This window comes from Tauraco erythrolophus, chromosome 2 (genome assembly GCF_009769465.1).
Source record: "Tauraco erythrolophus isolate bTauEry1 chromosome 2, bTauEry1.pri, whole genome shotgun sequence".
Lineage (NCBI taxonomy): Eukaryota > Metazoa > Chordata > Aves > Musophagiformes > Musophagidae > Tauraco > Tauraco erythrolophus.
This window is the reverse complement of record NC_141466.1, coordinates 82171542-82185772: the sequence shown is the minus strand read 5'-3', so window position 1 is coordinate 82185772 and position 14231 is coordinate 82171542. Positions and strand designations below refer to the sequence as shown.

General features: G+C 40.0%; 1 protein-coding gene across 4 annotated transcripts in view; it reads left to right on the top strand.

The window, feature by feature from the left end:
• RPS6KA2 (ribosomal protein S6 kinase A2) overlaps nucleotides 1-14231 on the top strand; it is a 316652-nt gene that overhangs the window by 278200 nt on the left and 24221 nt on the right. For all 4 annotated transcript variants that reach the window (XM_086626947.1, XM_086626941.1, XM_086626955.1 and 1 more), the window contains 3 exons: nucleotides 3701-3803; nucleotides 8425-8555; nucleotides 11252-11377. In XM_086626947.1, coding sequence (XP_086483073.1) covers nucleotides 3701-3803; nucleotides 8425-8555; nucleotides 11252-11377 — 360 coding nt within the window. The remainder of the gene's footprint in view (nucleotides 1-3700; nucleotides 3804-8424; nucleotides 8556-11251; nucleotides 11378-14231) is intronic.

Below are 14231 nucleotides of genomic sequence, written 5' to 3'. Positions count from 1 at the left end.
AAAAAGGTTTTTGTCCCAAATCAGAAAGGAAGTTGACAGAAGCTCATAGTTTCTCAAACTGCTATAGAACTGGGTTCTAATTAATTCGTAGGTACTTATAAATCTGAAGGTACTGATTATCAAAGTCTCAGAAGGATGGGAGGGATTGATAAGTAGAGAGAAGCATGGATATGTATCCTAGTGTGAATATCTAAATCAATACTTTCACACCTTGGAGTTCATCCCTCTCATTCTGTGGATTATGCACTCTCTCCACACAGCCTCTGAATCCAATAGCCGTGCATGATGCACAGTGATTCCTGATACCTGTCAGTCACATTTTTCTGTGATAAGTCAATGCTGTGGCCAGTTTAAAAATGGGGGTGAGATGTACGAAGTTAATCTTTACTGGGAAAGAGAGATAAATTACATTCTCAATAAAACATTAAGGCCTGAGGAATATATTTCTCCTTTATGGATATGGAAGCAATGTGGAAGAAAAAGAAATTCTTCAGCTTTTTATACTGGTGCAAAATAACACCCAACCTGAAATTTAAATGTTCTAGATAGCACTAACATATCCACAATCTCTTTCGAATACCTAATAAAATGCCCCAAAATAATAATTCGGATATGAAAACTGGGATTTAAACTAGCACAACTGGGACTGTGTTCCTATTAAAATAGGTGGTGGAACTCTGCGTATAGAGCCAGGATTACCATGACTTGGGATGTACACAACTGTTTAAACTTTACCAGAAGTTATATGACAGACTGATAGAAATGATCAAAGACAAGATTTAAATTTTAACTTGCTATGTCATTTGCCACTCTGGTTGCTTTCTGTTGAAAGAGATCAAGGTGATCTATCAACCTCAAATAATTTTGGGACCACAGTAAGAGATAAGAGGCTAATACATTTCACCTAAAATTAGAAATGTTTTTGAAAAATCCAGAAGGATCTTAAATCCTCCAAGAGATTTATTCTCTATGTGTATAGAAAACAACAACTGTGATTCTTACTGCTTACATCAGCTTGTGTCACGTCGTGTTTTGCAGTCTACAGGATGCGGGTTTTTAAAGGAAGAAGCATTCTGCCTGCAGCAAGCCTTCATGTTTAACTGTGTTGGGCTGCCCTGTGGTTTAGTTTGTTTCAGTGAATTGGCTTTGGTTGCAAAGGCTTACTCAGAGAATGGGAGCCAGTGTGGGATGGGAAAGCCCACAGATGACACTCCTCCGCTTGTTCTTGTTCCTCAAAGATTTCTTTTAGTTACTCGATTCAAGAGCTTGGGGAAAAAAATTGTTTTAGACAGTTTACCTTTTGCTGTTCCCAGTTGTCTAGCCAGAAACACCAGAAATAATTTTTATCACGATGGGAAAAGGAAATGGAAAAGGGAGTCATCCGGGCTGCACTCAGAGGAGGTGCCTTTCATTCGCACAAGCAGCTTCTTTGTTTCCATCCCCTCCCAGCAAGCGAATTTGTGATTACACATCTTTAGGTGGCGTGTGACTCATGATGAATCTTAAATCCCTCCTAGTAGTGGAGGATGTGGGTTAGGGATTCAAAATACAAATGTAGCTCCAACAGCACTTAAGAAACTACAGATGGGGGGAGGAATTAAGAGGCCAGGGAGAATATGGTTACGATAATCAAAAGAGAGTGCAGTTCCCAAATGATGTACGACTCTAATACGTTTTCCAATTTTTGGACCTCACAGGATGAGGGGTGCATTTAATTCAGGGAGGAAGCATGTGCCTGTGACCATATTGCTTTCTGCAGTTGTGAATTAAGACAAATAAAGGGAAGCTGGAAGCAAATAGCTTTCTCAAGGTGAAATCCTAGCAACAGAAAAACCTTCAGTAGGTACTGAGTTCTCTTTTAAAGTTCTGTGCAGACAGAAAAAGATATATGTTAATTATGAGGTTGATACTTTTCAGTTAATGAGTGACACTTCCTGCTTAAGATTGCAGTTGGCTTTTAATTATTTGGAAGACTGGCTTTCCATTGTGGCTCACAGCAATTATTCATCTTTTTTTCTCTCAGAAGATATGGAGCAGTTTTACGCAAGCAGGAACTTTTTATGGTCAAATGGCCATTAATTATTACAGAGTCATTTCCAGCCTCACCATTCCACTTTTCCAAGGAATCATAATTCAACCACAAACATATGCTTTATGCTAATGCTAATACTATGCTACAGAAAGTCCTGCCTCAAGAACCTTTATTTATCTATACAAAATCAAGTTCAAATTATGTTGATGTGTATATATCTTAGGTTTGACCACATGCTTTATATTACAGAATTTAATTCCCCACAAAACCCACAGTTAAAAAGAATCTTCCTGCATGCAAAGAGCTGGACAAGCGTATATTAATCTCTATTAAATATTTTGAAAAATCATCTCATTATGAAGTTCTTTTAAGAGCTAACCTGAAAATATGCATTACAAACAGTTATAAAATTTAGCTCACCAGATCTTATCATGACTTGAAAGTTAGAATGAAACGTTATATTTATGCTCAGACATGTTAATTATTGGGCGCTGTCTGTGGCAACTAATTTAGCCCTTTGAAACTCGAGAACAAAAGTATTGCTAGAAAGGGAATGCAGTCTAGGGACTGAAACGTGGGGCAAGGAGTCAAACTGGAGCTCTGTTCCCCATGCTGCCATCAGCCTGATGTTTGGTTTTGGCCAGTTGAAGCAGACATGATGCAAAGATGGCCGAAATCAATAGGACTCTTTCCATTAACCTCTGTAGGCTTTGGATCAGATCCAGACATGCTGCACCTAAGTGCATTCATCTCTCAGAGCGTGTGTGTGTGTATGAATGCTTGCAAAGGAGCACAGTGAAGCAATTTCTTAAAGACCTCTAAGCATGAGTGAAGAGGCCACAAAGTCCCTGGTAATAAAGGCAGTGTATTAGCATACATTTATGGTGACTGCGACCTATGTGATGCCCTACATGCTTCCTCACTCACCAGCATGAACTCACACACCTCACAGTCCTTAACTGTTATATGCCTTCCTTTCTTCCTCATGTTCTTCCTTGGTTTTGCTCCTCTGCTCAAGCCACATTTAGGCCTTCAACGTGATTTTCCACCCATCCACAGTGCTTTCTTCCCAACATCTTTTGATGGGAATTTCGTCTAACCCTCAGCTGTGAGCTCCTTCCCTTTTACCAGATATGCCAAAAGAACAAGTCTCTTGTTTAGGTTGTGAGCACCACGCAGCCAGGCCTGTTGCTCAGCTCAGTCTGGCAAAGTGTCAAACATATTGCTAGTTCCTGAGAAATAATAAATGCTAAACTAGCCACCGCTTCCTAGTGGTTCTTTGTGATCTTTGCCAGTGTGGCGCTGCTGAATTCACCCATGCACGGTTTCCCGATGTTACCATTGCACATTCCAGTCCTGCCCTTAAGACCAGTGAATTTACAGATGCCTCAGCTGGAATATTGTGCCAGTCTACGGGCTACATTTTTACCAGAAACATCTGTGTTTATATTCTGGATTCCAGTAACTAAAAAGTGCAGGGACCATCCAGGGCACGTGTTTTAAGCCAACCAGTCAATCAGGAGCCAGAGCTACAGATATGTCTTCTGTCAGTCCTGCAAGGATGGCAAGAGCTGAGAGGGGGCACCCTAAACAAAGCGAGGGAGCATATCTGCAGATGCTATAGGTGTACAGATTGTTGTTGATTGTGATCTTTTCTTCTCCTTGTAGAAACTATACAGGAAAGAAATCAAGCCACCTTTCAAGCCAGCAGTGGGACGGCCAGAAGACACCTTTCATTTTGATCCAGAGTTCACATCTCGGACCCCCACAGGTTAGTAAGGTGGCACATGGGTGATGCATCTTTTCAGTAAGTAAATTCATTCTTTCTTCCGTTCCTCATTCCAATGAGGTCTAAAAGTCTGATCGCCTGTGGGATTACTGAGTTTTGCAATATCCAGCAGGATGCAAAGACTGTTTTGCATTTCCAAGAAAAGAAGCTCATAAGCGTTTCACCAACTTCATATTAATTTGTCTTCAGGAAGGACAGATTTCACATTTTTAATAGAAAAAATAACTATCGATTTGGTATTTTATTAATCTTGTCATTGCTTACTTCAGCTGAATTTAACTATTTCAAATTACCTCAGATTCAAAGAACTTTGCATCTCTGCAAGTTAGCATGTTTTCTTTAATTATGAAATCCCGTAGACTATGAACTGTTGGAAGTTAATACATGGTTAACAGTAATGAAGAATCATCAAATTCTCAGACCAGTGCAGTTACACCAACAGAAAATTTGGCCCACAATATTTAGAAAATCCTTGCAGTGAGAATGTTGTTCCCATAATTTCTGTTTCCTAATGGGAATATCACACCTTGTGCACTACATATATGAAGGTGATTGTTGCACAAAACACCATCTTTCCACTCTTTTAATGGAAAGCAAGAATGTCAGTAACCTCAGAGTGGTAATCCAAGTTATAATGTTGCCTCTTGCTAGACATGGATAACTACATTACATTTCTACTTGTGATGTTTCTGTATAAAGAAGTGCCTATTTTTATATTATATATTCTAAAATGTAAAAATCTAATCAGCTGTTGTTTGTAAAACACTTTGAAGATGGTAAGTGCTGTAAATATCACATAGTATTGTTTAATAACCAAGTAAAATGTCTCAAGCATCAACGCTCAAATTGCCCCAGAGCTATTGTAGTGAGAGTAAGAGATCTGAGTTCTCATTACAAAAAAAACTCCATTGTAGCACATGAATCAGAGCTGAGATTTCCTGTAGTTTTCATTCAGGCTTATCATGACCTTCAGCCTTTTTCTTAAAACTAGCCCAAAACTCTATTCAAAGCCTGACTCAAACCTCCTTTCATGGGGTATGAAATAGTGGTATATATTAAAAATCTTTTATCAGTTTTGGTTCTTAGTTTTTTTGGCAAGGATGTGCTGACGTCCACAAGCTATAAAAATGTTACACTCTGCTGGAACATCCACCTGTCTCCAGTATAGGTTAGTGATGTTCTGATATTCCTGTCCCACCACATTGAAACAAATAATCTTTGGATACTAGACATTTCATACCTTTGATTTTAGCTTTAAGTCAGATTTCAGAGGAATCTATATGCCCATTTCTCTGAAAGATAGGACACTGCAAGTCAATCTGATCTTGAGAGAAGTGCAGACTGATGCTGCCCTGGGAAGTCTCAGAGCAGCATTCAGAGTCTGGATAGCTTTGGAAGTTCACACTTCATTGGTTGTACTGGCATGAAAACCGTTGTACTTCATGCATGTGCTTATGCTCAGGGTTATGTTTTACACTCTGCATGTTACTACTGGTGCCTAATTCGATTTGGTATCTCATGCAAGACACAGACTTGGAAGGTTTGTCTTGGGGTGGTGTCTGGAGTGGGGCAATGGCCTGCCTTGGTTCTGCTTTGTGCTGTTATGGAAAGGGACCTGACAATCAAACCCTGGCATTTCAAAATAGGCGCAATTGGACGTGTGAATCCCTTTACACTTTCAGAGTTACAGAAAAGCCCTTGCAGACTGGCAGCATGTTTTGCAGCCCCTGACTCTTGACTGCTTGTGTCAACCAGAAGGGGAGAGCATCTCAAGAGTGTTTAATACTGGCTCATATTGTCAGTGGAATCAAACAAGAACCATTTTTGTTTTGTGCTATTTTTGTCATGACATAGGCCCCGTACAAACTTACTGAGAATATACCCAGAGAGAAAGCACTGTAATAATTCTTTGGGTCTCATGATGATAATGCGGCTGTTTTGTTTTAATGAAGCTGTCAGAAAGATATTACCAAGGAGGGGCACAGATATGTACAGTCATTTTGCACTCTGTGTTTATGAATGAGTTCTCCTGCCTGGAAACAGGTTTGTGTCAAAGTTTTGGATCCAGTTACTTGCCAATCCAGCAACTAGATATATCTCAGAAAGTTTCCTTAGCCTGAAGGTTGAAACAGCTTTCCATAGATTCCTAACCTCATCTTTGAGCATGCCAAAGATGCAGTTTCTGACATTGACAGCTCATCTCTATGAATATAGTTTCACATCACTTTTTCTCAGGTATTCTTCTGAGTCGGAGTCACTTTTTCTGGCCGCTTGTTTCCTAAGTCCACTACTGTGGACCCACATCTCATTTGTGCTGACTCAGCTCTTCACAGGGAGCAGGAGACCGAAGCAATCCAGGTTATAAACAGTGATTTGAACAAGGATCAAGCCAAGATCATTCTCGTGATCCAACTTAGATTTCAGTTCACAAATGGTTGTATTGTTGTAAGTGATGGGGCAGCGTGCTGTAACTGGCAGGGATGTCTTAGGCTGCCTTCACTGCTGAGAGAAAAGATGTAAAATTGCACCTCAAGTATCTAAATTTCCTCCTCTGCAAAAAAAGATAATAATGTTTGCTAACCCCAGTGAAGTATACTAAAGTAAATTACTTAAGTTTTATGAAGTCTTTGAAAATCCTGTAAAGTCAGATACTCTAGTGAGACAAAGCGTTATGACTTGCACGGGAAGAAAGGTAGCCATTATACAAGATCGGTGTTTGCAAGTGGGTCAGATTCAGACATAGGAAATGATTCTGGATTTATCAAGACTAGGAAAACTATTTAGGTTTCATAGCTATCAGTTAATTAACATGATTTAAACACAATTTTGCACTTTAACACAGGTGTTTCAACATTTAATTCATATGATGGCCATATCTGTTGGTAGTGATGAATATTTAATATTGAATACTAAATAAACAGTAGTTCTCCTATAGTGTTTGACAAAGAGACTGGCAGTGAATTATGAAGGAATAGTCATTTTTAACCAGAGATTACCTAGCACTTTCATTTTAGAGACAGATCACAGCATTTCTGAAGTTCAAAAGTGTTCAGATTTGAATTATTGTCATTCCTTTTTTTTCCGTTAATTAATCCCTCTTGAAAAATCACTGTTGCATATATGCCATTGTAAGAAGCACCCAGTGATGCAGGAGGTCTGGTGTGATTCATCATGAAATTACAAGGACAGTGACCCTCAATACACTGAGATAAACAATGAGCCCACGTCATTTTACCAAAAGACAAGCTTCTCCATGTACTTTGCAGTGAGGTCTGACTTGCTGTGCTTATTGCTGACTCCTGTCAAAGCTGAGGCAGCTCTTTGTAATGAGATAATAGAATTAGCTGCAGTCTCAGTTTTGTTTCTTTCTAAGCAGATAATTTATTTTTACCATATTCTGGCTTCAGATGCTCTGTTCATTTGACCAGTAGATTTATAAAGGGAATGTCCACACAAGGAAATACTTACATTCTCACATGTTTTCAGTAGCTCAAGCAATACTCAGTCGTCCACGTCATTGCCTTACACAATAATGGGTGGTGCTGATGGTGTAGGCAGGTGAGTCAGATATAAGGTCCAGTGGGGATGTATTTTCTTTATTCTAGTGAAGCTGTGTATTTACACGCTCCAAGGAGACAGCTTTCTAAAGGAAGTTTAGTTTCATAACCTTGCCATGGTAAATCACATGTTGCACTGGAGGAAATGTGAAGGGGAAGGGAAAAAAAAAAACAACCCCCCCCAAAAAAAGAAGAAATGAAAGGTGAGTAATGGTGTAGGTACCAGGAACTGCTCTCTAGTTATTTCATTCCAAAGGCAGAATATTCAGGGCTGCTCTGATGTCCAGCCATTTCTCCCCTTGATTTGCCATGTCAGGGAAAGGATTGGGGAGAAAAAGTCCATGAAGGTTAGTTGAAACACTCCTAGTCATTTTGTTCACCTGAGGACAACTCAACCAGCATCTTCCCTGGAGTAAGTTCCAGCTCCTAAAGCTCCTCCAGAAACATCCTTATGAGGCCATAAACCACCACTACTGGAGCATCGCACTCTTATACTTGCTTCAGGTCCTGTCTTCTTTACATTCTCTTGATGCACGCAATGTACCACGTTACACAGAAAGCACTTTAGCCTTTGTAATATCTGTAGTCAAGGTGTGCTGCGAAGGACAGATAGAGGAGCTTGCAGCTTTTTTCTGCTCCCTGGAGAACATGTGCTAAGCCAAAGGGGTGACCTGCCTTGGGCCATCTGTCTTTCTCCTAGCCTCACCATCCTGTGCCTTCTCTCTCTGTGTGGACTCCTGGCACAGATAGTGCTTTATGTAAGAATGATATGCACTGTGAAAAAAACCTCTGTATCCAAGAGGAGAGAACCTTGCAAACCCCTGCACTGATCAGATCCAGAGGAACAGAATGGAGAAGGCACAGCAAAGCCTTGATATGGAGGTGGAATACATTCACATTTATCTGCAGGTTTGGTAGGATCTACTGTTGACTGGCAGAGGTGACACTGTATGTTGCAGAGGTGACATTGTCTGTTGCAGGTGCTGTGTTATTAATTTCTGATCTTTTGTGCAGCTCATGAGGCCATTTTCTTCCTTCTCTGACAGATTCCCCAGGTGTTCCTCCAAGTGCCAATGCTCATCATCTTTTCAGAGGGTTCAGCTTCGTTGCCTCTAACTTAGTGCAGGAGCCTGCACAGCAAGATGTGCACAAAATCACCGTCCATCCAATTGTGCAGGTACTGATGCTGGTTTTACACTTCGCATTTGATGGGCAGATACATATGTGCATAGTGTATTTAAACTGCCTCAGCATTCTCACTGGATTTTCACAGCTACTCAGTGTAGGTAGGAGGTGTTTACATGCAGCATGTAGGAGGTGGAAAATGAGAATTTTTTCCTAAAGGCTTTTATCTTTAAGTTCACGTTCTCCACAGCCTTTACAAAGGAAATAGGAATTCCACCTTATCAGAACTAAAATGAAAAGTACTTCTGAATACCTGAAACAATTCCAGTTGTGCATACAGGGCAGGTAATGAAGTGATTTTTCAGTGAATGCATGTCATTCTCAACAGTTTTATCTTGGATTATATGGTACAGTCTGTGTTGGCAAAGGGGCTTAATGAACTACTGCTGTAGGCTCTCACAGACACAGAGCCCATGCTCCTGGGTGTAAGAAGCCACTGGGTTCTTGTTGCAATTGCACAAGAGCCTGAGTGTACTCGCATAACCCAGAGCGGCTTGACAGGGGAAGAACACTTGCCAGACGCTTGGTTCTTTGCTGTTCTTCCCCTACAACATGCTTTGCAGTTATTGTAATTTAAACCAGAAATGAATTGCTACAAATGGCTCAATACACCAGAGGGACAGTGAATTGGGATAGAGAACCGGGATGCTCAAAAATGCAGCAAATTTTCCCACAAGGAAAAAGTTCCTCTCTCACCCAAAGCAAGAGGTATACACACCTCAAGGTGAGAGCCCTTGCCAGTGGTTTTCATAGTTTTCACCCCTGTCTTGATAATTTGCAGTGGAATGTGTCGTATTTAGGGTGGTGAAACACTGGAACAGGTTGCCCGGAGAAGTTGTGGATGCCCCATCCCTGGAAGTGTTCAAGGCCAGGTTGGATGGGACTTTGAGTAACCTGACCTAGGGGAAGGTGTCCCTGCCCATGCTAGGGCGCGTTGGAACTAGGTGATTTTTAAGGTCCCTTCCAACCCTAACCGTTCTATGATTCTGTGATTCTTAAAGGTTCCCTTATGCAACAGTAAGTGAAATGTTACGCAAGCAATTACATCCAAGAAATTTTCTATATATTCCTTTGATTTGCTTTGTAAAAATGTGTTGAATGTAACATATGCATGTCTTAAAATTTAGAAGGTTCTGTGTGGACTTTGCTAGCAAGGATACATTTTCTAGACAGAGGATCTCAGATGATTTTGAGAGTTGCTGGTCATTTCTTGAGTCCTGGGATGGAATTTGCAGCAAGGCCTCTGATTTGGTTTCACCACTTAACCCATTTGGCTGCCCAAACGTTTTCCAAAGGGCATATGAACTAATGATGCCACAGTTAATTTTGTACTCTTCAATAAGTAAAATTAGAAATTTTAAATTATCTTCCTAATATTTTCACTAGCAATATATTTTCTTAAATTAGATTGGCTTAAAATAGTAACTTTTCTCTCACACAGAAATCATGGTTAAACGTATCCTGAGCAAGATCTCCAGTGGTCTACATGCAGCACACCCCATATGTGGAGTATCTGTTTTGTAGCCTGTGAAGCTATTAGTGGTTTACAAATTATCTGGCCCCTCAGTAATTAGAAATAAGTTTATATTGTCAAGTTATGTGGGTTTGTCAAGGGATTTGTGCCCACAGTTTCCTGTAAATCTAGAGATTTAGGTGATATGAGGTGAGTTAGGTGATAGGAGGTGATTGTTCACGTTCCCTAAATTGTGTAGAATATCACTGCCTTTTTTCCATTACTTCTGCATGGACAACTCTGTCCTACAAACTGAAAAAAAGGTAAAAAGGGAGAGGACACCCTTGTTTAAATAAAAAGCTTCAGATTTTTTTAACTGAACTTTGAAAAAATGCTAAGGACAAGAGAGGTCTGTGAAGGAGATGTGTTGTGGGTTAGGCCTCTCTGGCAACCAAACCCTACACAGTTGCTCACTCCCCCACCCCCAGGGAGGAGGGAGAGAATCAAAGAAGAAAAAGAAAAGAGACCCGTGGGTTGAGATAAGAACATTTTACCACTACCGCTACCAATATATATATATACAGATATGTACAAGGATAAACATATACAAACGAGTGATGTACGGTGTAATTGCTCACCACCCCTTGACGGAGGCCCGTCTTGTTCCAAAGCTGCAATCCCGAAACAGATAAAACCCGATATCGCAATCCCGGATGAACGGGAGGCCCCGAGACAGAGAGCGAGAGAGAGAGAAAGAAAACACTCTGAGAGTCAGAAAGTGAGAGTCCCGGAAGGGCAAAAGCCCTTCTTTCCGGCTGACCCTCACTCTTATACTGGGCATGATGCTGCATGATATGGAATACTAATTGGCCAGTTTGGCCCTCAGTCTTAAGTTCGAGTACAAATCGTAAGGAGAGTCATGGACGCCTTGTCCCGGCTATGCTCCCCCCTTATCCTGTTGTGCTCCTGCACACTGGCAAGAACCCGGCAAGCTGAAAAATCCTTGAGACCTCAGTGCCAACTACAAACATCAGCTTGCTATCAACATTCTTCTCAGAGCAAGCCTCTGAGTAAAACCAAAACACGGAGCTCTTCTAGCTGCTAAAAAGAAGAGCTAACTCTGTCCCAGCTAAAACCAGGACCAGATCAAGCTCTTCCTTTATTAAGACAAGGCTAGTCCTTGCTTTTACATACCCATGTCCTGATTACCTTGTTTCTTTTGTCTTTTCCTATAGCAGCTACATGGGAACAACATTCACTTTACAGATGGATACGAGATCAAGGAGGACATAGGAATTGGCTCCTATTCAGTGTGCAAGAGATGTGTTCATAAAGCCACTGAAACAGAGTTTGCAGTGAAGGTAAGAAATCCTTCTGGTAGGTGCCAGAAATGTGATTGAGATTGTTCTGCCAGCCTGGGCAGCAATGCAGTCAGCGGATGCTTTGTTGGCATTTTCTTTGTTGGTGGGTGTTGCTTGTTTGTTCTTCCTTTCTTTCTTATAGATGACAGATTTCATGATAAGCCTTATATTATTTCTCACACCTTAATTTCATCAAGTAAAATTCCCAAATGGAAAAACCCTTTACAGTCTTGCATGGAAATCCTGCTAATCTTTTCAGGCATGCTCCTTGCAAACTAAATAGGATTTTTAACAGATCCTACATTGAATCATCATAAATAAACAAAATAACGTATAAAATGATTGCAAAGTTGAAATAGCATTTTATTCCTCTTTCTCAGGTTATTGAGCTCTGACATTTTTTATTGTAATTAAACAGATTTGTCAGTGAAAACCATGATCATCTTCAAAAATCCAGATTTCCTTTTGTCTCCTTGACATTCAACACCAACATGCTACACAAAGGAGCAAAAGGCAATCTTCAGCAGAGGTTTAATGTATTAATTCAGTGGAATTTAGTTTCATATTAAAGACAAGTCAGAGAACTTCAGACTTGGTCAAGCAGCACCATGTAAAACAGAGTCACCACAGACGCAGAGGCCAGGAAGCTGCTAGGATGTAGGGTATGAATAACCTTTTCTGACAGGGAAGAACTTCAGTAGAACTGCTTTGGAAGGTTATGCTCAGGAGACTAAGTCACAATCTCTATTAAATGCTGTTGAATGAACAGTGTGCAGCTATTTCAGAGTGCAGAACAGATCAGTGTACGTGGCAAGTGATTGTGAGGTTACGGATCAGAGGAAGAGTTCCAAACATTCAGTTTTCTTAAAGAAAAAGGCATAGCAATTAAAATACTCATATGTTAGAAAAGTATTTCGTGGTTTTGTTCTTGTACCAAAAAGAAACAAGATTGGATTAAATGAGGAATTAGTATGATGAATTTGAAAATACATGGACAGTTAAGTCAGATCCTTTAATTCTGTGTGATCTCATGGGAACAAATTGCTTAAGTGAGCATAAGACAAAAGGCAGCACCCTGAAATCAGTATATAGAGAAATGTATTTACCAAACTTGCAGTAAATGAGGGATTCTAGCCAGTTGCTGCTCTACTTTTCTTATTTCAAAATTTTAGAAAGATATGTAAACTTAGCTTATAAATGAGATTGTGTTTTTGCTAATAAATGAGATAATGAGAGCTTAAAGAAGCGATCCAAACTGCAGTCCATGAGATAAATGAGCTGCAGGTAGTCAAGAAAATAATACTGAACCTTTTATTCAGTCTTATTTTCCGTTACAAGAAAGTCCATGAAAGTTTTGATGTCTTCCTGTGGTGGCTACAAAAATCTGGAAACCACTAATAACTAACAATCTATTGATGTCACTGTTCAAATAAAGGTTGATTTTTCTAGGCTACACCATAATTAGGAGTATGGACCTACTACCAGGTTCACAGGCTTACTCATGAATATGCTAGAATTTTCATTTCTAATGAATGGAAAAATTAGATTTTTCCAGTATCCAGGTCATTTGTCAACAGATGGTATTATGTTATAGTAGATATGGGTTCTGTGTAATTAAATTACATCTGTGATGAACAAAATACATATTAAATTAAAGTAATAACTTTAATTTTTATGTATATCAAAGATTGCTCACAGTTTTATTGGTGTAATATAGACAGGATGAAACAAAAATAGAAAGACCACAGCCCTCAAAGAAGTATGAGTGCCTGAATCCAAGAGGGTCCAGCACCTACTCTGCAGCTGGGTGTTTGGACTACCTCAGAGGATCCAGAGCAAACTCAACACGTGGAGATGCTCAAAACTCCAGAAGATTCTAGCACTTTCATCACTAGGTTTATGCTCTTTCCCATTCTTATTAACCTTTCCTCTCTTTATTCCCTTCTTCCTCCACTTCTTACAACTCTTCTCTTGCCATGCCGATATGTCTTGATTTTGACTACCAGTTTATGCAACAAGCGCAGCATCTCAGGTTTTGACACAGTGTGAGTCAAACGTGAGGCGCAGATTTGGGATTGGAGACTGTTGATGGATTTGTTTATACTGTCTTTCCAGCACATTGAATGCTGCCTCTCTGATTATTATTGCTACCGATATAGTCATTTTGTTTTCCTTTCAATTTTATTTTTATTTCATATTAAGATTATATCATTTTGTTACCAAAGAAGCTCGCTTTCATAGAGATCATACAATGCCACCCATTTCAAGTAATTAGATAGTGCAGGAGTTGCAACTGATATTATCATAATTATATGTCAGCCCTTTTTGACATGCATCCTTTAACTCTCTCTATAAAAACCACTGTAATTAGACTCTTCTGATTTCTTTCAGTAAGCGTAATTTTCTCAGTGCTCCCTAATACACAACATTCACAGGAAAAAATATCTACAGTGATAGTTTGAACGATAGGCAGCATCCCCATTTGCCTGGCACCGCCTCATTAAAAGCTCCCTCTCTAAGACGAGCTGCCAACAAGTCAGAGAGCATCATCCCATCTCCCAGGAGAAGCTGGTGATAGTGAAGAAGGTAAGGAATGACGTGGAGGTATCACCATGGGAAGGGACACATCATGTCACTGGGTAAATAATCCCTCTATGGAAACTGCCACTCACCAGGCCTTATTTACTATTGCTGTGCAGTACCGTACTGATTCAGCAGAGTACTGCGCCACAGTAACTTGAGTCAGAGCTACGGCTGGAATATCCACTCAGAGAAATAAAACCTTTCCAGAAGCAGAATATATTTGTTAAAGCACAAAACATTTCATCCCTTTTCCTTTTGCTGGCCATCTGCA